Raw genomic sequence first — 26,264 nt, forward strand, 5'->3', positions numbered from 1 at the left:
TGATTTCTTTATCGTTGCTAAGTAAGTAATAAATCCAGAGGTGCTCGAATGAAAGTTCACGAGACTTCACCGATATTTGTTCACTTCCTGTGAAATTTCGAGCGGAAGTATAAGTGTTCGGATAATATTCTCAAAATACGTAAGTACTGGTCGTTTTTCATATCACATCCTACTGTGATTTATGTTAAAACAGGAAAAGCTTTCATGATGTATGTCTTATTTTACCATCTAGCAGTTATTTATATTAAACGATATTATTCAGAACAGAGTTATCGTTCGTGTTCAAACACGTGAAGAGTGGTTGAAAATATAACCATTGGGTTGCTTAATAAAATCATAGCCATGTTTGATGCTTGTGGTATGCAATACCATGTTTTAAAAAAAAATAATGGGTGTCTGTTTTGCATTAAAACTTAGTATATCGAGCCATTTTCAAGGAACATTCTGCATAAAATGGTATAGTCTGTTTCAATACTGATGTTATTACTAGGTCAGGCGCGGATCGAAAATTAATCCTCAGGAGGGATCTCTTTTAAGCATGTTAGTTGTTGCAACAGCAGACAAAAACTAATTTTTGTATAGTCACATTTATTTCTAGAACACATTTTATTCACCAATTAATGAAGATAAAGTTTAAAATCAATAAACCTCTAGATTTTATATTTGACTACTATATTAAGAACCTAGATACATGTACTGTGAAATAGATTTTATACACGAGGTACGATTTTTACTGCGAAACTGAAAGGGTCAAATAAAACCACGTGGTCTAAAATTTGAATGACAATAACATTCGCAGGGGTGCACCCCTGCGAATGTGTTCGTAATGATTTCTTTATCGTTGCTAAGTAAGTAATAAATCCAGAGGTGCTCGAATGAAAGTTCACGAGACTTCACCGATATTTGTTCACTTCCTGTGAAATTTCGAGCGGAAGTATAAGTGTTCGGATAATATTCTCAAAATACGTAAGTACTGGTCGTTTTTCATATCACATCCTACTGTGATTTATGTTAAAACAGGAAAAGCTTTCATGATGTATGTCTTATTTTACCATCTAGCAGTTATTTATATTAAACGATATTATTCAGAACAGAGTTATCGTTCGTGTTCAAACACGTGAAGAGTGGTTGAAAATATAACCATTGGGTTGCTTAATAAAATCATAGCCATGTTTGATGCTTGTGGTATGCAATACCATGTTTTAAAAAAAAATAATGGGTGTCTGTTTTGCATTAAAACTTAGTATATCGAGCCATTTTCAAGGAACATTCTGCATAAAATGGTATAGTCTGTTTCAATACTGATGTTATTACTAGGTCAGGCGCGGATCGAAAATTAATCCTCAGGAGGGATCTCTTTTAAGCATGTTAGTTGTTGCAACAGCAGACAAAAACTAATTTTTGTATAGTCACATTTATTTCTAGAACACATTTTATTCACCAATTAATGATTTTATATTTGACTACTATATTAAGAACCTAGATACATGTACTGTGAAATAGATTTTATACACGAGGTACGATTTTTACTGCGAAACTGAAAGGGTCAAATAAAACCACGTGGTCTAAAATTTGAATGACAATAACATTCGCAGGGGTGAGGTAGTTCACACCTAAAACAGACTATACCAAGTGCTCACTCAGGTGTGAAAATCACAATTTTAGCTAGGTGGGAATAAGAATTTCAAAATGTTAGCTTCGTGGGAATAAACCGATTTGATCACCTCATAATACTCAAAGAATGATTCCTTATTCCTTGTACATGTATGTACAGTTCTCGTTTAAAAGGGGATAAAAGTGCCAAATCTTACGATTTTTCCCTTTTTGTTAACCTTTCTTTGACGAAAGATTTGTGAATTTATAGAGAAAATCAACAAATGAGTGAAGTCCATCACACGTTATGGCAATTGAAACCTGGGGCATGCTATTTATTTATGGAATCATTCTTTGAGTATTCTGAGGTGATAATTTTGGTTGGGACGTGGTCAAATCCAAGAAAGCCCGAAGGGCTTTATGATAGATTTGACCGCTAAGATTTCTTCTCTCACATGTCCCCTCTTTTCACCCGGAGAAGTTGATACCTCTGAAAATTAAGTTCTTTTGGAGATAAACATTTAAAATGCATGGGAAAATCTGATACTTTTATCCCCATTATAATGAGAACTGTCCATACATAAGGAATCGTTATTTGAGTATTAGGTGATCAAATCCAACAAAATCTGAAGGGCTTTATGATAAATTTGACCCCGCTCCGACCGAAATTATCACCTCATAATATTCAAAGAATAATTGCTTATTACTTATATTTATATTACTTCCAATTTGTATACTGTAAAAACAACATTTTTAACCCGCTATTTTTCACGTAGCACATGCTACCGGTATGTGTTACTACGCGGCGCAGCCAATACCGTTTTTCAGTTATGGTATAAGACACACCCTTTTTGTGTCGCTCATTTTTTATAAGATTTTTGCGCTTTAGGCTTCAAAATTGATTCGTAATGTTATAACAGACAAAGACAGTTGAAATGTAAATATTAACCAATAAAATTCTTTCTTTTTTGGCGTTTCATCCGGATATGAACGTAGCCATCTTCCCACGTCAAGAGTTCGCTATCTACGTAATAAACGGTTACGTAGAGCGGAGCGGATCAGAAACTCATGACATGGGAAAATGGAAGGTAGCTAGGATTGCAGGGAAAATATCCTCTTTGCGTTAGCAACCTTCATATTCCGTATGAAACATCTCAGAGTACTAGTACATGCGCGAATCTAGGGGAGGGGGGGGGGTCAGGGGGGTCCCGACCCCCCCCCCCCCGGAAAATATTCAAATTTACATAGTAAAATTATCACAGATATACCTTGGACCAACCCCCCCCCCCCCCTCTTGGTAAAAATTTCTGAATCCGCGCATGTACTATATGTTTTACATCTTTCTCTGAATGATTGCAATAGGACTAACACAGTACATGTGTCTATTGAACTTTGAACCCTTTCCATAGGATCATCGTCTTGTCATCAAATTATATATATAATTTTTTATCAATTATTCTGAAGGGAAAAATATTACACACATTTAACTCCTTACTATACGAGTATTCCGTAAAAAGAGGAACAAAAATACTTAAACTTGCATAAAACACAGCTGCAGATCATCATAGCTCCTGACATTCTGTATAGGTAAGTCATCCCGAATTTTCCTTACAGATCTGCAGCTAGATTTAATGAACAGCTTACATTCTTTTAGATTTTTAAAATTGGTATATGTATAACAGAATTTCACATAATTATATAGGTACATGTACCTAACATTGATCAAAGAAACTTGTTAAGCTTCAGATCTAGTAAATGAAAGGTGCCTACAGGTTAATAAAAATTTAAGATATAAATTTTTTCAATGATGCGAAATAAAATAACATTACAATAACAATAGCTTTGTTTGATAGGGTGTACCGGGGCTAAAAGTTTTGGTAAACACAATGAAAAATAATGTTTTAAACTGTCATTTTCAATGAAATATGAAGGAATTAAGGAACAAATGTCGGAGTTTTGTCAATTTTTTGACTAATAAATTATATCTAGAATGCCTACAGTCTCTCCCAAAATGGAATTAAACAAGCTCTTGACCTCCTCTTTAAAATGATGTCAAATGGAATATAGATATCGGAATTACGTTTCCCATGATTTAACATTGAATGTCAAGGAACTATTTAATTTTCTACATAATTCCTTTAAAACAGTAAAGCACGGGAAAAGTTTCTTCAAATCAATTATGACGTCATATAGTTCTAGCACCAAAAAGACACTCTGCAATCATTTACTAGATTTTGACAAATTCATTTAGCTAAATGACCTTAACCAAGAGCGATAACTCGATGAAGACGCACTGGCGTCTTAGAAGGTTTCATTCATTTAGAAAAAAAATTCATATAGGAGATGCATCTTGGTTGTTAGGTACACGGCGTATAATTAAGGTTTTTATTTTACGGAGGTGCCAAAATGTGATGATTTTTTCTTTGCCTTTTTCTTTGTTTTGTACAGATAAATTCTGTACAAAACAATTAAAAATTTTAATCAAAAATTTCAAAGTTTAAGAAAACAAAACTCAGATTCATTCCTTTACTTTGTACCTTTTTATAAAATTTCTTTTCGCTAAAATTCCTTTACTTCTGTTGGCATCGAAGTTTCCCAGTCTGGTTCTGGTGTATAATTGTAAGCGTTTACTGCTTCTAACCAGAACTCACGAGAATTAAGATCTCTGATGTAATTTGGGGTGCATTCAGAAGCCGTTTTGTCTGGCACGTGCTTTGGAAAATGTGTCGTTGTGCATAGTTTTTTGGAAGGTTCACGTGAATTAAATGAATTAAAATTTGCTGTTGGAATATTTCATCGAGCTAAAGGTAACTATTTTAGAATATAATTATACTCAAGCTGTTTATTAGAAACTTGGTAATAACTATGCAATGATATCTCGAAGTTTTGAGGCAGAGTAAAACAGAATTAAACTAGAGATTTTAAAAACAACAGAAATACTAATGGGAATTTTCAACTTTATTCAATAAATGCTATTTAGCAGTGTTTAGGTGTTTTTTTTTTTGAAAGGGGGGGGGGGTGTTTTTGATATCCATGTTCAAAAAACCAAGTTCAAATATACTAATACTTGTGCATGTAGCAGCTTAAGTAATTTGCCAGATAATAGTATATATTCAACTGTTCGAAGATTGCACTAAAGTAACAATTAATGTTTGTGACATGTTTTGTATTTTGTGAGCTAAGATGCAATGACATCTCAAGACTTGAAACTAAATCAAACATCTTTAAAATTGTTCCAATTGAGGACACAATTGACTCAACGTTTTGTTTTTTTTTAGTTGCGTCACCTTATAAGAGTTTGATCGTTACGATTATTGTCATTGACGGCCATTGCTATTATACAGTCATGTGTATTTTTTTTTAAAATCATCAAAAAGTGATGGAAGCAAAAACCCGGGACAGAGTATAACAAGAGACTGGACTTTCAGTAGGACGTATATAGCTATCTATTTCTTGCGTCTAAACAAGTTTAAAATTACACTGTTTCAAGCGATATGCACCAATTGCGTAGTCTAAGAAATAGCTCAAAAGCCAGACAAATCTGGTTGATTCTCAAAGAGCCATGACTGAGTGACTAGCAATGAAATAGACAGGCCTATATTAGACTTGCCTACATATACGTCATATTGCTATATGACTCAACTACCAAAAGTCCATTCAAGCTCTTGTTGAAATGGTTCTAGATGCAGACGATCTTAATTATTGATAAGATCGAGCAATCGAATGACGATTAAAGCAGAATCTCATATGAGTTTTCCAATGCCCGTTTTTCAGCCTCATATTTCAACTGATAATTTAAAAAAAATATAATCATTGATGGCATTTTTAAAATAATAGAAACTTGCATCTGTATATGTTTCAAAGGAAACCACCGTAAAGATATTTGATATATCAACAGTAACGTGTTTTTTTTTTTCATTTTCACGTAGCCTAGCAAAGCCTACTGTTTTTCAATAGTGTATAGGAAGTTTACTGCAGATTATACATGTATAAATACATTTAAGTAACAGTAGAGTCACGGACATTGTTTTTGATAACGTGTGTTTAGGCATTCTAATCGGTGATAATTGATAAACATATAGAATCATTGTCTACAAATTTTTGAATTTGCTGAAACCTGAAGGGGGTATATCAGTGACCCTTTGAACGCTGTAAAATTAATTCATCATGTCATATACATCTTTTGTACTGTCTATCATAAAACGACATTTGGTATCATACAGAATAATCATGCATTAATGACGTAATTTGTTATATACATACGGATCTTAAAAATTAATCTACCTCAAAATATAAGAAATTTTATTTTTATACATTTTCTCCTCTTGCGAAAGTGTCTTATAATACATCAGATCCTCAATGCCTAGTAATAAAATAGACAGGCTTTCGTCACATTGCCGTTTGACACAACTACCAAAGCTCTTGTTAAAGGGACATGGTCACGATTTTGGTCAAGAATTATTTTTCGATTTTAATGTTTACAATGCTTCAGTAAGGTATGTTTAATAGGCAACCAAAATTTGAGTGTCATTTGATGAGTTAAACAAAGCGTTTGTTTACATTTTGAATGTTGAAGTGAAAATTCCAGTTTTAGACCTAAAATGAATGTGTTAATCGTTAGGAACTGTTTATTTATGCTTAAAATGAATAAGAAGATAGATAAATCAGCTTAAAATGATTTTTTACTGGTATATTGAACTTATGTAAACAAAGACAGGGCACGAACCTTGTTTACACGACGAAAAATTGTAAGCCCCGTATCTTGCTTAAAACTGAACGACTCGCACCAAAATTTCATTTGATCATTAGAAATGCATTCCTCAAGCATTGCAAATAATAAAAACAGAAAAATAAAATTTGACCAAAATCGTGACCATGCCTCTTTAAAATGGCTCTAAGAAGATAACTAATCAGATTAACCTCAAAGCTTAAAATTAATTTCTCAAGCCATTAACTGTCTTTTAGGTTAAAAAAAAACTCTGTATGTTTTTGTGAAATTTCAGTTCTCCACATCTTCATGCAAGCTCTTTCTTAAGGAGATAAATATAGTCTTAAATGGTAACGTGAGCTTTTCTGATTACATTTTGTTTGTCGTCCGTCTGTCTGTCCGTTCGTAAATTTTTCACACTTTCAACATTCTCGGAACCAATGGGTAATTTTCAACCGAACTTGGCACTCTTAGGCAAAGAGGAATAAAAATTGTTTAAATTAAGGATCACGCCCTTTTTCAAGGAGCGATAATTAGGTATTATCAAAAATTGTTGAGAAATTTTCAAAGATCTTCTTCTCTATACTCTGTCCCAAGATATCCTGGATTCACATTTGGCTTAATTGCTTGATATTTATAAAAACCTCAGGGTTCATTCAAAAGTATGAAAAAGAAGATGGGGGAATAAGGTGGCGCAAATGCCCATTCGGTTTAGTAGTGAAATACAATTTTGAATTTTTTTCCCCCAATTAAATCTATTCAAATATATTATTATAAAACTTTGCAAAAGCAAAATTTCTAACTATAGTCAGTTTTTAATATATTTAACAAAAAATAAGAAAAAAATATTGTCGGAAATTTTGATGGTATCGAACCCGTAACATAAAAACCCTGGTTATATAAGGTTAGCTTATGCCAGGTGCTCTAACCACTGAGCCATTTCAGACACAATAAAGTGGGCTTTTTAAATATTATGTGTGACTAAGGCCACGAACTACCGGACTTGTATTATTTTTTCAAAACGTTCAATTGTTGGGATACAAAATGATATTCTTAAGGTATAGTGGGTCATCTCTCCACGTTTTTATTGATTAAAATCGGTTTGTTTTCAAATAGACCTTAATTAAACAATGAGAAAAATATGGAGCACAGACCCACTGTATGTATTTCGAGTGTATTCCGAATGGAGAAAAGATGTAAACAGTCCCCATTATAAATCTACGTAAAGAATCTGTTTTTGTTCCTGTGAATTTTTCCGAGTGAAAGATGATAATGTGTGAATTAAATTATCTTGGAAAATATCCCTTTCAACTATTTCAATTGCACTTCTTTGAGAGGTACAATGCATATGTATGTGTATTTTTATTAAAAGTCGCCCAAATGTGCTGCTTAAATATCTTGGGACAGACTATAGAACCATTTGACCAGGAATGCTGAAACTTATGTGGAAGCATTCTCAGGTAGTAAAGATGCAAGGTTGTGAAAATTATGACCCCGGGGCTCGGATGGGGCCAAAATGGGGGTCAATACATTGAATTATATAGAAACAAATCATAAAAGATCTTCTTTAAAAAAAAAGAAATGGGCAAAGAAAAGCTGTTACAGTAACTCTGTGATAGCATCCTTAGGTAGAAAAGATTAAAATTTGTTCAAATCATGATCCCTGGGGTAAGCTGGGGCAACAATGGGGAGGTTGATTTTTTCATAGGAAAATATAGATAATTTTCTTTTTAAATAAATCTTCTCAAAAATCAATGGGCCAGACATTCTGTTTCTCCGGTGGAAACATCCTAAGGTAAGGTAGATTCAAGTTGTTCAAATTATGATCCTCGGGGGTAGGATGGGGCCACAATGAGGGTTCAAATTTTTACAAAGGTATAAAAAGAGAAACATCTTTAAAGATACTCTTCTCAACATCCAATTGGCCAGAAACGCTGTTACTCATGTAGAAGCTTTTAAGCCGGTATGGTAGAGTCAAGTTTGTTCAAATCATGATCCACGGAGGTAGGGTGGGGCTACGGAGGTTGAGTTTTGTCATGGGAATATATAGAGAAAAATCTTTTTATAAAAATACTACGGTGAAAGGACTATATATGATAAGGGCCTAAAATGTCCCCCTAAAATGAACATCATTATTTTACTATCATTCTTTGTTTTCTTAGTACAGATATGTATGTGATGTGTTTACATAATATTCATTTTGGTTCAAGTGCCCACAATTTAGAACAATGACATTGTAAAGACAACCTTTTCCCGCCATATTTGCATTTTTAGCGTAAAACAGCTTGTTTTCAAGCAGTTTTTCCTCCCGAAAACATAGAGCGCATTCTTGAACAAATAAAATATTTTAATCAGAGATGTATCTAGCCAAGACTAATAAGTGACAAAAAAATTTTCCTTGTTCAAGCATGCGCTCTATATTTCCCATTCGTAAATAGATAAGAAAAATGTCAATTTTTGGCTGATTGTGATTGAATTATAGAAATGGCGTCACTTCTGACGTCAGATACTGCCAGTGAGTGCAAATAGATCAAATAAATAGATGGAAAATATATGTTATATCAACTCTTCTAAAAAATTAGTTAACATTTCATTGTACCCGAAACACTTAAAAAATGGCGAATTAAGGGGGCCAAATTTAACTCTTATCATATATAGTTCTTTGTGAATAGAAAAAAAATTAAATATTCTTCTAAACTTAAATGTTATACATGTACAATGTAATACATGGTTATGCTTAGATTCAAACATCTTGACATATTGTTGATTCTTAATTGCTTAGACCCTGGTTAATATTTGGGCCCCACCAGGGGCTCAAAGTTTGAGGTAGGTGTACAGATATTTGTTCAAAATCTTATTGAGAACTGTAAATGCTCATTATATGATGTGACTTTCAAATCATCATCCTGTCCAAAATTAGCTCAATAATCAACATGATAAAAATAACTGAAGAAAAAAAAAATAAATCTTTTTATACAGGATCTGTTCTATCACACTGTCGAGATATTTTGTATATGTCACTCCATAAATATGATTTTATGAAAGCAATTGTTGCTCAGGTGAGCGATGTGGCCCATGAGCTTCTTGTTTAACTTACTTTCATCTTTACTTGCTGAATTTCCTTAGAACAGAATTTTGTTTACCTAGTATTAAGCATATTTTTCAAAAAAGGGATATATCTCACTTTGCAAATAAATACAACGTAGACACTCTTTTTTGCATTTACCAAGAAAAATTGTGACTTTCTCATTACATTTGAAAAAAAAAAACAAATTGCATAAAACATGATTTTCATTCTGTTTATGACTTTTCTATCTCTTTGGTGTATTTACATACATTAGGTGATGTTCATGATAACTCGATAAGTTTCTAGTGAATTTCACAGTCTATAAATCATTTCTATTGAAAAGAAAATAAACCTGTATTGTCAACATATGCCTTATTGTGCTGAGTATGTGTGAAGCGATCACTTTTAGATATGGAAGGCCGTTTTTTTAGGTCAGTCGAGTGTTGAAAGTGAATAAACATCATTTACCTATCAGCAGCGCATCGGGGACGTGTATATAAATATACAAGCGACGCCGGGTTTTCTTTTTTTCTCAAAAAGGTAAGACTATTAACAATCGTCTGCCAACGAAGGAAGAAAACAATGCACAAAAGATTAATTACTGTTACCTGTAAAAATTACAAGAATCAAATCTATAACACCATGTAAATGTATAACCGGTAATAAATGAATTATAAAATGCTTTTTCAAATAAATGTTTGTGTGAATATGCTAAATGATGCCGAATTTCTTCCCTAATGAAAGTCAGCACATTTCGCCACAATATTAAAAGTACACAATTGTCAAAAGACAATGTACGTTCATTCAACACCATTGCATTAGAAATATCTCAACCGTGTCGCCATGCCAAACGTTAGTCATGCATGAATGAATCGAAAAAAAAATGTTTCCAAGAAAAGCATAAATTTATAAGCTGTCAAGGTCGTGCATTTTAAATCGTAAACCGTAAATGTATAATAGCCATACAGGAACTTAAAATGTGGCCCCCAAAAATAAATATACGTTAATACCCGACGTCTTGACTTCAATACCCTTTTATATTTACGGGGGTTAGGTATGGAAATCAGCAAAAAACATTCATTGCAAAAAATTTGAAATACAAAATAATTTTTCTAAAAAGGTGTGTTTGTGTTGTAATATATTCATAAAAATAATGTAAATTGCGGTACTTAAAAAGATTACATATGACATAAAAACTTAATTTTTTTTTTTTTTACAATCATAGTAAGCAAATGGTGGCACATTGTAAATCAGTCTATACAATTTCATGCTTTATCATAATTTAGTTCTACGTTTTCCTGTAATGCCAGCAGTATAAATGGTCTCATTAAAATATAGAGTTGTATGGTCGGGGCCATTTTTAGGTGTCCAGATGCAGTTTTCAGATACCCGAGTGTCAGTTTTTGTTTTCTAAAACAGGGATTCTCTCCGATATTTACACCCGTGTAATCCGATACTTTAAATCTTTGACGACAACAATGTAGAAAATAGAGAGAGAGAGAGAGAGAGAGAGAGAGAGAGAGAGAGAGAGAGAGAGAGAGAGAGAGATTGCCAACTTTATAGGCCGATAAGGTCAAAAAAAGTTGAATCAAGTGATATTATCTAGTGCATGGGAAAATACCAAATGAGGGTTATTTAGCATGAATGGTAAAAACGAAATGACTGTGTTTAACTAGTTTAAGTAAATGTCATTCTATTTTGAAAGCAAATGTTTTCAGTCGAATCCTCAAAAAAAGAAAGATTGTTATAATTTCACACTTATAATGATATTGATACATGATATGCCGAATATTAATGTTGGTCTCAGTTCTTTTATGCAAATGAGAACTGACAAATAAAAAAAGGCGAATCATTCCGTTTCAGTCATTTAATCATCTTAATTTAACCATCCCTCCCTCCCTCTCCCTCCCCCCCCCCTCTCTCTCTCTCTCTCTCTCTCTCTCTCTGTTGAGGCCAAGTAACTGAATTATAGTCTCTATGAATATCAGATTTGTTATATAATGTCTTGAATGTTTTTCTCTTTACAAGACTACCACTTTTTCCTCTTGCAATTGCGTCTCAGACATTGTTTTTGGTGATAATATTTGTGCTCATTTTTTGATGACAATCTATTTTCGTCTACAAATGTTGTGAAATTCTTTCGTCTTTTAATATTTCATTTTGTTTCCATTGATGTTAATTTTAAAGTTTTAAGGTTTCCGTTTGAGTGTATTGATGATAAGATGCGTGAGACATGTTGTAAAAGGGATTTTTAATTCCTTCCATGGCGGTATAGAATATTTAACTTTTTAAACATAGATTAGCGTATTTGGTTTCGCTCTTCCTTTTGAATTTATTTCTCTTTGAGGACCACCTACAGACATTTCACAATGCGTTATTGTTACCCCATTTCCAATTTTTTGGCAAATAAAATAACACCGAAACAAGAATTTTCACTTTAAAACAATCCACTTTAGATACATGTATGTTTAAAATTACCCTAAAGTTATTCATCATATCTGGGAGATTTTCTGTTGATACTCCTTGCTACATTTTTTGTCTTCACTATCCTTTTATCACTCATCGTCATTCTATTAAACTGACTTTAAAAAACTTTTAGTTCTTTTTTATGCCGTTGCCCTTTTCTCACTTGTCCGAGTCCGTTTAACACGACACTTATTCACAGCAATATGGCCTTGATTTCCCGTCATTCGATGGCCGGTCCATTAACTGTTAACCCTTATCTCTCATTGTCCTTTCAAAACCTAGTCAGTGTGTAACACTTATCTTCCCATTACTTCTCCCTTCATATAGGTTACATTTTAAGGTATATTACTGGTCCATGAAGTTTGACGACACACTGGACAAAATCTTCACCACATATGTTTTTAATACTCGCTAACTTGTTATCTATGATCTATTGTTTTCTCTATTTCCCTAGCTCTTAAAGAAGATTTATGTATGTGTTGTTATTTAGATTTACTGAACATTTTTCATGTTGTTTTTTTTTACTTTATGGTTGTTAGTAGTTTTTTTTTTAAATTTTATTTCAAGTGATGGTAACCCCATTAATATTACTTATTAGGTTTGTTACTGGCTGTTTAAAGAAATTTGTGGGGTTGGTAAAGTCCATAGAAGGCAAGGCTATGGACTTTACCGACCCCACAAATTTCTTTAAACAGCCAGTAACAAACCTAATAAGTGTTTTGTTTTGTCGAGGACTTAAAGTTTGATATGTAAACAAACGTTTGTGTAGAAAATCAGTTCAAATAACGTTACGTCCGCCATGCTGCCCTATAAATTTTGACGCTTGCCTTATAAAGAAATTTGTAAGTCAGCCACGTGACGCGTTTCATCCAATGACGTCGCGACATTCTAGTCCGAGGCAAAACAAAATATTTTTATTAGTTAGTATCATTTAGCAATCATAGATTAACGTAAACCAGCAACATACTATTTTTTCTATTTCCCTTTGAGCACGTTGTACTCATCCCCTATATGTGTTGATTTCTGATTAGATTTATAGTGATCATCGGGGATTTTTAATTAAATTTTTTTTTGGGGGGGGGGGGGGGTAGTGAAATTCAAGAATTTATTTGGTGTTTTCTTTTTAATTGTTTTATAGCCGTTCCATAGGTTACTTCATATTTGTTTTATAAAAATATTATTTTCTTGTTTTGTTTTTTTTAATTTTGGTACATGTACATTAACATGTCTACATGTACTAAACAATTTGCGGCTCTTTCTCCGGTCATTTACATTGTACATGTGTAAACTCTGTCCATTTCAGGCCTGGTCATTAGTTTCTATCACTTATCGTAAATAACAGTCAAGCTTGTATTATTTTTGTTCAAATCTGCTCCTTGATTTTTTATGTGATCTACAGGCTTCATCCACCAACCATGAAGTTTGACGACATCCTGGTCAGGGTCGGCGAGTTCGGTTTCTACCAGAAGCGGCTCTACCTGATTCTGTGTATACCCGCCATCAACGTGGGCTGCTACATGATGATGCTGGTCTACACTATGCATACACCTGATCACAGGTAAACAGTGTACACAGGTGCTAAATGGTCATTTACAGGTATACATGTACAATGCATACACCTGATCACAGGTAAATAGTGCAGACAGGTACTGAAGGGTCATTTACAGGTATATAACTTATGTGCATGATTGCAGATAAATAGTGCACACAAGGTACTGTGGTTTCATCAATATTCGTTGAATACCAATTTTCGTGGATTTCGTTGTTAAGTTGATCCACGAACTTAAATGTTCATTGAAATGCAATTTCTTTTTATTGATTGGGTCATTGGCCACGAATTTACGTTTCCTTGAAACTGTGATTTCCACGAAAATTGATACCCTTGAATATTAAAGAAACTACAGTAAGTCATGGTTTATTACAGGTATATTATACTTTTACTGATCATAGGTTAACAGTGGATGCATCTAATGATTGGTAAATTACAGGTATACACACACACACACATGATTACAGGTAAACCGCATATTGGCAAATTGGCAACAAATTGTATGCTTACTTTACAATTACCAACCGCCTGTATACGTACACATTTACCTAAAATAATAAAAAGTACAAAATTATACATTTGCAGGTTCACCGGTACGCGATACATACCGGCGAACACAGGTAAAATTTGTACACACAAACTGAAAGGTATTGGCATACTTACCACACACCTACCGATCACAGGTACCTAAAACATACCTCCTACTTACATGTACAATACGCTATACCTAATCATAATAATGATTATTCTGTTCCAATATCTATTTCTACAACTTACTATTAGTATAATGTTACAATACATTTTACAGCTATAACTATGATTGTTACAATACATTTTACAGCTATAACTATGATTGTTACAATATATTTTACATCTATAACTTTGGTCGTTACAATATATTCCAAATCTATAACTATAATGATCGTTACAATATGTTCCACTTAACCTAAACTATGTTTGCTAAAATATATTCTACAACTATAAATTTGTTTGCTAGAATATGTTCTACAACTAAAGCCATGATCGTTACACTATGATACAATATGTTCTACAACTATTTATAACTATGTCCACTACAATACTTTTTCAACTATAAGTATGATCTTACTATATAATTCAAAAATATAACTATGATCGTTAAAATATGTTCTACAACTAAAATTATGATCGTTACAATATGTTATACAACCATAACTATGTTTGCCACAATATGTTCTACAACTATAGCTTTGTTCACTACATAATGTTCTACAACTAAAGCTATTTTCGCTACAAAATGTTTGACAGCAATTACAATGATCGTTACAATATGTTACAATATATTCTACAACTATAACTATGTTCGCCACAATATGTTTTTTACCTTGACTATGATCGTTACAATATGTTCTACAACTATACTTAGACCTTTACAATATGTTGAAAAATTATAACTTTGATCGTTACAATATGTTCTACAACTATAGCTATGATCGCTACAATATGTTCAAAAACTATAACTATGATCGTTATTACAATATGTTCTACAACTATAGCTATGATTGCTCCAATATGTTCAAAAACTATAACTATGATCGTTATTACAATATGTTCTACAACTATAACAATGATCCTCATAATATGTTCTACAACTATAACAATGATCCGTATAATATTATGTTCAACATTTATAACGTTGATGGTTACAATCTGTTCTAGAACTATAACTGTGATCGTTCCATCGTTCTACAACTATTTTGCAGATGCAAAATCCCAGGCTATGACAACGATACTTTTTTGGAGCAAAGCGACTACCACAGGCAACTGATCAATATGTCCATTCCTGATCCCGACGACCCGGATTCGATTTATAAATATGACAGGTGTCATATAATACAGTACAAGTCTAACGTTTCCTCGCAAGTCAAGTGCACGGAGTGGGTGTATGACAAGTCCGTATTTCAGGAAACTTTTGCATCAAAGGTTGGTATAGGTTTAATTGTTATTTGAGCTGTATCTTTCGGAAGATTAATAAATCATTTACTTTGAACAATAATTTACGTGCATGTACATGAAATCAGGGTGCTTTGATTTTTAACTTTAAGCTCGTGAGGATTGAATAATGAGAAGAGGCACGTTCTTGTAAGAAATATACATGTATAACCTGAAGACTTTGGGCTTTTTCTAATCTTTAATAAGGCAACTTTTTGTCACAATCATTATGTCATTGATATTAACATAATTCTGTTTAATTTAATTCTACAGTTGCAATTAATACATGTAACATCCTTTCTTGTATACATTCATGTTGCATATTAATAATGCTTCCTAAATTATTTGTGTATTTGAAACATAAAGGCCCGAACGGTCAAAGTATCCCTTCTGTATGAAGCCTTGTTAATCTAAAGTGTGAAATATCAAATATGCACTGTCTCATACATAAATTCATCATTGGTTGCATGTAGATTAAGTTAGATGTTTGCATTTTACAAATAGGTGAACCTGGTGTGTGACGATTCACTCAAAACCTCCCATGCTCAGATGATTTTCTACTTTGGGGTTTTAGCGGGAGATGTTGGATTCGGAAGTCTCGCAGATGTGTACGTAGATTTCATCACATACTGCATGATATGCTATAAATAAAAAAGTTTACTAAATATGTGAATTACATTAAACTCCAATTTTTTAAAATTTGCAATGATTTTTTCATGTAATTACTTGACGATCCGTTTAAATTATCTGAAAAGGAATCACTAAATTTTTGCTGATTTTTTGCTTACCCTTCACTCAAAAACGATAAATATACCAAGTGAAATACTTCACCGCCAAAGTGATGGCGTCATCATTCTTAGAGCTGTACCAATGATATTAAATATTGAGGATGAACATAGTAGATTGACATTGGCGGTTTAGCGTACATGTATCTATGATTTTAGTACCACATTAACAAGAGCTTGGACTTCCTGTGGGATACTACTATCTGCTACTATCTAATCTGCTAATCAATACACGCTTCAAATACTGATCTCCCATCTTCTAATTCGCTAAGAGAATCTCATCAATATTCATAGATTGTCAAAACCGGACAGTTGTTTGCCAAGATTTCCTCTGTTGTGTGAAACTGATGCTGTTTCAGCGAAATATACATCTCTGGATGAAGTCGGACATTAGTTATCGCGTTGATTGTAGTGATATTTATTAGCCAATGAAGGAGACCCCTCCTTCAACAATCGGAGTATGGTATGTCACATACTGCCCAATTGCAAAGTCCACGCTCTTGTTAAAACGGTGTAATTCTATATGACACTTTCAACGAATGGCGTAATATAGAAATAATGCATGAAGGATAGCAATCAACAACAACAAAAACTGCAACAACAACAACAAACGCACTTGTGAATCTAGCTGTAAGAAAACCCAGCAATCTACGGATTTTTTGTCACCCTTCAATGTTTTCACGAAATTTCTGTGAAAATAGCGCGAAATTCATTTCCTGTAAGAGAGTTTGAAATGTTCAATTGTTATCTTTACAGGATCGGTCGAAAGAAGGCTCTGGTAATTTCTGCCGTGCTCCAGGTGTCGGCTGCTGTGAGTGTGGCCTTCGTGTCCAACTATTACGTCTTTGTCGTCCTGAATTTCCTCGTGGGAGCGGCGTGTCACGGGGTCTTCGTGCCAGCCACCGTACTGAGTAAGCAGAAACACGAAAGTGTTATTTTTACTTTCCTACTAGAAAAATCACAATAGAAATTTATAACAGATATTGCCATAGATCATAGAAATTCTATAACGCCCCATTGAAATACGAATCCGCTCCATTAAAAAACGAATCGGAATCGTTTCTTATGATTTTTTTTTGTTCCCGAAGAAAGGTTAATGTAATTGTTGTGGCTTTCTTTCTTATTGTCTTACCAGCTGTATTTAATGTGTGTTTAAATCTTATCAAGGGGATGCTTTATACATTGATGTAGCTCATCTAATATACAAAATTCATTTCCTATTCATGGTTAATTAGTACATGTATTTTGTCTGTGTACGGCACATGTGCTTTTCGTTTTATGCACTTTCAGTTTGTTTTGAACGAAATTGATAATAAATAAAAAAATATTATAAATCGCTTTAAGCTTTATTAAAATCAGACTTGATGATGTTCTTAAAAATAGATGTCCTGTAAAAAAAAAAAAAAAAAAAAAAAAAAAGTGGAATTAAATGGCGCTCGGAAAATCGGTTAAAACGGCAGTAAAACACCAAATTGAATATTGAAATACATGAACTTTTAAGTATAAAAAACTAACGCTCGGCCTAGTTAATTTGACCTATCTAATCGTGGCCTAAAAACCTGTTTTGTTTGAACATTTGGAGTATCCCACTCTCTGTTAAAAAAAACAACAAACAAACATAATTCAGATGCCAAGATACCAAATCGTACGACGAAGGTCATCTTATGAAAAAATGTAAAACTGTGATATTTATGCTGCAAAAATTTATGCAACGTTTATATTGAAAACAAGATTTTAAGAATTGTTTAATTTGTAAGATACACACAATTATTTACATATTGGAAGATTTTGTCAGGACTTTTTTAATTGGTCTCCAGTAATCCTTACATTCTAACGTGGAAATAGTGTGAAGACGGTATCAAAAATTTAAAACCTAAAAGATTTGTTTTTAATAAATTACTCTGCCTTTTTTTAAAAAAAAAAAGAGGAAACGTAAGGTTTTTTTTGGCTCAAACAATTGATACCCCTTTTGTTCCTTTGCTTACACAAATTTACATGTACAATATAAAATTTGACGATGTGGCTAAAAATGACTGTTATATTAAGATCATCATGCATAATGCAAAACATTGAACTTTTTAGCATTGAGTGAAATCCAACAAATCTGATCGTGACAGTGCATATGGCTGTCACACAATTTGCGAATAGTTTTTTCCCTCTGGTTTGAAGTGCACAGTCTGGGTACCTAGAGATAAACAGGGATACAAAAAACAGCGCCATATTGTGTTTAACCTACTAGTTTAAAAAAAAAAAGCATAATGATTGTGTTTTGAGATTAATATTATGATTTTATATCTTTTTATCTTAATATATTTTTGTCATTTGTACAAGTGAAAACAGTTTATATTATAAATATCCAATGCTATTTTGTTTTGGTGGCTGTGTTTAGAGTGAATCATTGCATCTTCCAACACACCCTCTCTCTCTCTCTCTCTCTCTCTCTCTCTCTCTCTCTCTCTTAAGTGTTGCCAGTGACAGTGCTTAGCATAAAATGGATTTTTTCCATAAATTGCATCGCAGCTTTGAAAATAAGGAACCGACCCAGTTGATGATCCCAAATTAATACCTTATTTATCTATTCCTTTAAACAAACGGCCCCCAATATATCACTAGAAGACGCTGATTAAACAGACTGTCAAATTACTTTCAGGAAGATTCAATAATCGTGAACTTTGGAGAAAAATTAGTGTGTTGCCCAGTTGCTAAGCTCCTTCAATTGCTTGTGAACTTGCATGTTTGTTCGTTAATGTGTAGATGACCTACTACAGTAAGTCCTTTAAGGTCAGACGACACGTTCAGCGAGCACCCGTCCTGGTGATAAAGAGTTCCAATAAAATAATATTGATTTTATCCGAAATTGGTTTCAAAAATCATATTTAATTATGCATCTCTCTGTGCTCTTCTACGATTGGAGAAAAATTTGTAAAATTTAATAAGATTATATAAAAATTGCATAATCTAGTATCTCGCACAGATGCCTGATAAGGTACCCTAATTCATTGCAAGTACATGTAGTAGCATATCAATAACAAATTCCTGGCAAAAGTTTTATAAAAATTTGAGGAACGTGTCGTCTTACCTGAAAGGTATATATGTCGGTTTTAACGGCATTTTTGTGATGATGAAAAACAGACCCAAATTGTCTCAGCATAAATAGGTATATGAAAAAGAAGTTTATAGAAAATTTTGGAATTAGGAAGTATTAACGAGGTATTAGCAATGATTTGAAAACGAATAATGGTGATTTACCAATGCATATAATATTCATAAACGATTAAAGCTTGAGGTGGATTTGCGCATGTGCGCGGGAATTGTAGTGCACTAAAGCAGCATGTTGAACGAGGTAAGTAATACGACGTGTTTGTTTACAGTTGTTTGAATTTATATATCAAAAAGATTTTTGTGCTACTAAAAGGAAAAATATCAGATATGGTCATTTGTATTTTATGTGGTTGTCTATCGGTGTCGATAACAATCGATGAGAGCTCTTTTGCAACAGACCATTATTTTCATACGTTTGACAAGAAAATTATTAAATTGAACGTCAAAATTATCATTTCTAGGGCCCATCGACTCTAAACAGTAAGACCCCGGCAGACTCATCGTTAACATAAAGTTTAATTCGTTTCTAACAGATTTTCACCGCTCAATATAGATCCTCATTTTACAACGTTCTCTTTTAAAATCTTTCTTTCTTTTTCTCTTTCTTCTCTCTCTCTCTCTCTCTGAACGCGTAATGAATATTTCAAAGTTGGGCGCTGTGGTAACGTACGTTGAAAAAAATTCAAAGTGCGTTAAATTTTGGACCAAGTATATAACCCACTTTGAAAATTTGTTTCAGGTCTTCTGCTTTCCTTCTAAAACATATATGATATTCAGCAAATTAGAGTAAATATATAAGAATCGGCAAAAGAAAAACGCTTTGTTGTAAATTAAGTACAGTGATATTGAAAAAAAAACCGAGCTGGTCAAACAATAATTGGGAGTTGATTTTAATCAACTCTCCTATGCAGTTACTCTGGCAAACCGAAAGTGAAACAGTGTTTGGACCTAAACACAAATCATCACCGCTGACAAGGCTTAGTTCTTGAAAATAATAGAAACATTCGATGTAATGTATGCTGAAGCATTGTTTTCCATGGAAACTTATCTATAAACACTTTGAAAATAGTCAGATTTTATATAATACGAACAATTTAGATATTTTTGTAGTCTCATGTGTTCCTACGCAAGAGTTTAATAAAGTCTCGTTCAACCAGATGCTCGGATGTCTCCGTAAATCTCCGACAAGCAGAGAGGCTCTCTTGCTTGTCGGAGATTAACGGAGACAGCCGAGCGTCTGGTTGAACGAGACTAGAGTTCGATATCAATAGTGCCTGGATCCATACGATTCTTAGAATTGTTTCGATGACTAATACATAGTTTAAAATCTATCTTTAAATATTACACAACATGATTCATATGGGGTTTATCGAAATTCTTGTCGGAAAAGTCTAAAAATTCATATAATAAAAAAAGGCGTAATTTAAATACAGACTAGAAGCTAATTCCCATGCAAGATAAGTTGATTTTGAAATAAATGATAATAGATAAAGTCATCTCCCGTCAGTACATCAGTACTTTGATTTTTCCAAAGGTAATCTTATTGACCGACCTGGTCAGTAAATAAATGCGTTTGCTTCAAACTGTATAATTTGCAATGTGTTATTGCAATGGTTTTTTTTTCCAGAGTCTATATATGCAACGGTTTGATAACTATAGCTACAAATTCTGATCAAAATATATTCTTTTTAATTTTATTTTTAATGTGATGTAACAATAAACAACAACAAAAATTGACGATTCAAGGCAATCTTTTTGACTCCATTTTTTTTTTTACTAAACCTTCTATGCATTGAGTAAATAAATAATCAAAATATGTCACACTACATATCTTTAGTATGGTGTATCTTTTTATTGACAGGCGTCGAGTTCGTGGGGCCCTCCAAAAGGGTGATGACGGGGATTCCCATTCACATGTTCTTTGCCGTGGGGTTGGTGTATCTGGCGGGGGTGGGTGCCCTCGTCCGCCATTGGCAGTACCTACAACTGGCCGTGGCTGTCCCATGTATTGTCTACGTCTTCTACTGGTGGTAGGGGCCAATGTTGTCTTTTACTTATGGAAAGGAAAAAAAATAATGTTGGTTTTACATTCCTATTCATTCTCATTCTTAATGCGCCTATATTTATAAAGAAGCGCGTCTAGTCATATTTATGTTGTACAAGTAGTGTACTATAGTATATACATATACCTCCAGTTGATAAAAGTGTATTGCAGCAAACAAAAAATTAGCACTCGAATTAGTTTGAGAAAAAAATGAAAATGTTTGTGCTGTATTTATACAATGAAATATACATGTAATTAACCCGTATGCTAAATGAAAAAAGACACTTATAAATAAGAATAAAGATGGTGAATATTTCGGTAAGATTGAAATTTGGAATATGATAATAAATATGATGAAGAGTCCCTTTATCAATATTATTCACTCAAGCAAAGTTACATGCTCGTTATATTGTATTCGTGTTGTTACAAAAAAATAAAGGAATTTTCATTTTTGTATTTAACCAAACCTAATACTTTAACATAAAGGATTTTTACCATGAAAATTTAATTATTTCATTCTCTACATTTCATGTCGTACTTAATGATATTCAATTTGTGGTCATAAAAGGAGCTGTGATGCTGATCATCAATATACAGTTACATGACATTTCGATAACTGTTTTTGGTTTCAACAGGATAATCCCCGAGTCTCCACGCTGGCTCCTGTCCCAGGGCCGTCTGGAAGAGGCAGAGGAGATCATACAGGAAGTGGCCAAAAAGAACGGCGTAAAAGTGACCGGGAACCTAATAGTAGGCGAGAAAATAGAAATCCCGAAAGGGGAGAGAATTTGGCATGTCTATAAACACAAAGTGTTGCTGGTGCGGGGCATGATTCTGTTCTTTAACTGGTGAGAGTTACACATATTTTTTGTTGCTGCTATTTTAATATCATTTTCAGTTTCTGTACACTCATTTAATACAAGTACTGATATAATTTAATACATGGTCAGCGACTGTTTGGAAGAATGGTTTATTCGATTGGAATTCTTTGTATGGATTTTTATTGTCTTTGCATTGTCTATATAACAAAATTTATTTTTGTTCTAATCAGAAGCTTTCTGCTTACATAAATCCTCATTATCCATCTACTATGTCTTGGAGTGTATGGCTGTAACCTGGTAGAGAATCGGTTTTAACTCTACTGTACTTTCGGTAGGATTGTGATTGCAATGGACTACTATGGAGTGACAATGCATATCGGAAACCTAGGAGGCAACTTCTATTTGAACCAGTTCATTCTAGCGGTGGTGGAGTTTCCGGCCAAAATAGGGTCCATGTTGCTACTTAACAGAATAGGAAGACAGAAGTTACACTGCCTAATCATGTTCATAGGTGGTGCCGCACTATTGTGTACAATATTCCCAGTCCTTTACGGCAAAGAAGGCAAGGCTTGACTATCTAATAGAAACAACATTTTTAATCTAATGTACAACTGGTATATTCATTGCCATTTTTATTCAAAGCGATCGGTAGATGTAAAAAACATTTTCTAAATTCTAATGCGAATTTTAAAATTTGGGGGAAAAGAAACCATACATTGACTCATTTTTTTCTATACAATCAAAATACCCTTATAAGTTTCTTGAAATATTCAGTTTATTTGGTTGATATTATTCTACCTTATGTTTGAGTCATCTTAATTATAACACTATTAAAATCAACCTTGTAAACTTGATTATCATAAGACACAGAACTTATACCTATAGTACTATGAATTACTGTAAAACCGTAACTATAATTTTTTTTCTTCTTTGGTACAGAACTTCAGAGCTTGACATTAGTCCTATCCATGATAGGGAAAATGGGGTCCGCTGCGGCCTTTGGGGTTATCTATATATACACAGCCGAGCTGTACCCGACCGTCGTCCGTAACGGAGCGATGGGGACCAGTTCCTGTATAGCTCGCTTTGGCGGAATGGCGGCGCCTTACATAGCTTCCACTGTAAGTATTGCAAGATGATGGGAGGTCGGCAAATATACAAAAATGGTATACTAGTGCATGTATCAACATCCAGTTAACGCAAATTATTTGCTTTTTTTTGTATCTAGTGATATCTGAATAATAAATGGAGTTTCTGTTCTACACTAATAATCATTCGTTGTTATATGTAGAAGAAAGCAGCCGTTTTAGCACAAAATGTGTTTGTTAAGGTTACACCCCCAAAAAAACCCCAAAAGCATCAAAATTTATGCTCTGTAATTACAGGGTGATTTTGTAAGCGGCAAATTCGGGCTGGCGTTGCCATTGGTGATATTTGGTGGATCTTCAGTCACAGCCGGACTTCTCACCCTGATGCTTCCAGAAACCCTGAACCGAAAACTACCGGAGACGATTCAAGATGGAATCGACTTTGGAAAGTAAATCAAAACCTTGCATATATACATGTAACACGCCTAAAATTAATATATTTGATGTACACTATTACAGGGTGGTTTAAAATTTGATCATACTTTGATTTTAAGAGTAAATGTGAAGCTTAAGGTACACCTATGCCAAGTAATCGGTGGATGTTTATGAACTTCATTTGGCTAGGAACGGTTCTTGTTTTTACACTGAAGCAGATATTCATAAACATACGTTTAATTCCCCAATGATTTTGAGAACATAAAAAAACAAGATAATATTCTTTAGCGAAAGAAAGTTTTGCAACATTAGATATTGTTGCATCACATTAAAACCAACTTATTCAAGTTTACAAACCAGACTGAAAATTAAGAAAAAGTTATTTTATCGAGTGATTACGATTGGCGCTCAAAAAAAGTTAAAATTGAGATCATCGAAATGATATTTAGAGATGATTTTTTTTGACTCATTGATTACTACATGTAGTAATTTAATAAAAATTATAATACTAAGGATAAACTATTGCTGCTGTAAGTCATAGTACATGCGTTGTTAATTGCAATGTAATGTCGTTTATAAATTCTCTTTGACTACAGAAAGAAATTTGACCTTGTCATGATGAAGAAGGTATCCAAGTCAAGCATTCCTGAGAATCCGGCGTCCTCAGAGCAAGAGGAAGCCAAGTAAGTGGGTCATGTGGTAAATATTGCAAGTAAAAGGGTCAAGGTCAGTAGATCGTTGTAGGTTTATATATTTTATTTAGTTGTCTTTAGGACTAGCTCTGCGTAGGCTGTTATGCTTTCAAATACACTAGAAGTAATTACTGAAATAATCTGTAAGCCTGGAAAAATTATAGTTTTGTAAATTGAAACGTTACTGTGTTTATTTCAGAGATGTACAGGCAAAAAAATTTATGATTGTTTTGATCCGAGCCAAAACATTATTAATTTACAAATTAAAATTGGTCACAATTTTTCATTTAAAATAAAAAAAATCTGCATAGAATTGCTTAATTCATGGAATTTGCTCTCAAGAAAATAATTAACGTTAAGCAAATATGAAAGTTTATGACAAAATTATACAAAGTATTAACCCTAATTTTTATGTTGTATTTATTATAAATCCGAAAAAACATTTACATCTGTAATTCAACGTAAAAAGACTTAGTTCTGTCATAAATTAACAGTATTATTACTGTGTGTTACTTAATAGTTTAAAGAACATCACCCACTTTTACCCAACCGTCATGTGCTAAATAACTGTTCTATATAAAAGCATATACTGCTCACATTGTCAGAACTTAATACAAGTTCTCAGAAATGAGAAGTTTCTGAGTGACTCCTTAGGTGTTTGTAATTGCACAAGATATATGTTTGGCGCAGAACTTTTAATTAATACTCTTTAAAAGATGGGTTATGTTCTAAAACAGTTAGATCACATTAAGTTAAATTTAAGCAATTAAAAAGGTGCTAGATGGTGCTCTCTCCGCCCCTTCTAAATCGCTTAAGTTTTACTTAATATTATCTATGCTTTTCTTGCTTAACACAATATCAGGTGTTAGCACAGACTGAAAAACATATGCTAATTTAATTGAAAATAGTTTGTTACAGCAACCTTCTGTGGACTAATACGCAATAGACTAACACAAATTGTACTAGTTTGATTTATTGCCACCATACTCACCGCATTCAGGTATTTAGTGCTCTCTCGTATTTGAAAAAAAAAAAACATTTTTATGAAACTATTGGTCTAAAAATCTGCTGCTAAAAAACGTTTCATAATTATATAATTTGTGTTGCTGTTGAATTAAAGAAAATTCATGCATGTCTTATTTTGAAAATGTTAATTGTTCATTTTTTCTTTACTTAATCTGAATTCTATTTATTACACATATCTCCTTCATTTGTTTGATGACTCTGTTACGAACTAACAAGTTTTGACTTTAATTAAAGATACATTATACAAGTCTATCATATTAGAAAATAACTGTTATTTTCTGATAAAATGGACTTGTATAATGTATCTTTATAATTCCTCTTCTTTTTTCAGGGAAAATGCAGCCAGGCAGAGATTCTAAGTACTCAAGTTTATTTGTTGTGTACAATATTTGTTTTCATTTATTATTAGTCTGAAAATATTCCAGTAATGTTTTTCTTCACTTTTCCAAGGGAATAAATTTTATTATTATTATCATTATTATTATGTATAAAGGCGTTTAATTTTGTTTACTTGAACACCATTCATTATTCAGCTTGATATATGTACAATGTACATGGAATATTACTTATAAAGCACACCTCGTTCATAGTGAATTTCAAAGGATCATAAAATAACCCCTCGTTCATAGCGAATTTCAAAGGACCATAAAAAACCCCAAATTCGTTATAATCAGCTGCGTGTACCTGTAGTATACTATCAAACTTTTATAAGTACATGTATCAATATTTAAAACCTTTTTATTTCATTTTTAAAAAGAAAAATATGCATCCTATGATTTCAAGTATCTTCAATATATATATGAAAAGGAAAATATTCGTTATATAAATACTAAAATACGTTTAAAGGCCCTTAACTTGTTTTGGTATCTGTAGTCGTGTCTCTTTTCCCTTTCTCGGTTATCTCGTGATATTTTGCC

The 26,264-nt window shown here is 33.1% G+C and overlaps 1 protein-coding gene across 1 annotated transcript; it reads left to right on the forward strand.

The window, feature by feature from the left end:
- Positions 1-816: 816 nt before the first annotated feature.
- On the forward strand, positions 817-25,819 carry LOC128184156 (organic cation transporter protein-like). Its single transcript, XM_052853513.1, has 13 exons — positions 817-966; positions 9,800-9,908; positions 13,234-13,392; positions 15,126-15,345; positions 15,859-15,962; positions 16,896-17,050; positions 21,103-21,271; positions 21,921-22,133; positions 22,442-22,668; positions 23,046-23,227; positions 23,492-23,643; positions 24,226-24,312; positions 25,679-25,819. The coding sequence occupies exons 3-13, from the start codon at positions 13,250-13,252 to the stop codon at positions 25,704-25,706; spliced, it is 1,680 nt and encodes a 559-aa protein (XP_052709473.1). The 5' UTR covers positions 817-966; positions 9,800-9,908; positions 13,234-13,249; the 3' UTR covers positions 25,707-25,819.
- Positions 25,820-26,264: the final 445 nt, after the last annotated feature.

This window comes from Crassostrea angulata, chromosome 5, assembly GCF_025612915.1.
Source record: "Crassostrea angulata isolate pt1a10 chromosome 5, ASM2561291v2, whole genome shotgun sequence".
Lineage (NCBI taxonomy): Eukaryota > Metazoa > Mollusca > Bivalvia > Ostreida > Ostreidae > Magallana > Magallana angulata.

Bases quoted from the DNA above. Each gene is read 5' to 3' on its own strand.
- LOC128184156 (XM_052853513.1), top strand. From the start codon at position 13,250: ATGAAGTTTGACGACATCCTGGTCAGGGTCGGCGAGTTCGGTTTCTAC. The intron at 15,963-16,895 runs GTACGTAGATTT...TTATCTTTACAG, and splicing joins TTCGGAAGTCTCGCAGATGT to GATCGGTCGAAAGAAGGCTC. The intron at 17,051-21,102 runs GTAAGCAGAAAC...TTTTATTGACAG, and splicing joins CGTGCCAGCCACCGTACTGA to GCGTCGAGTTCGTGGGGCCC.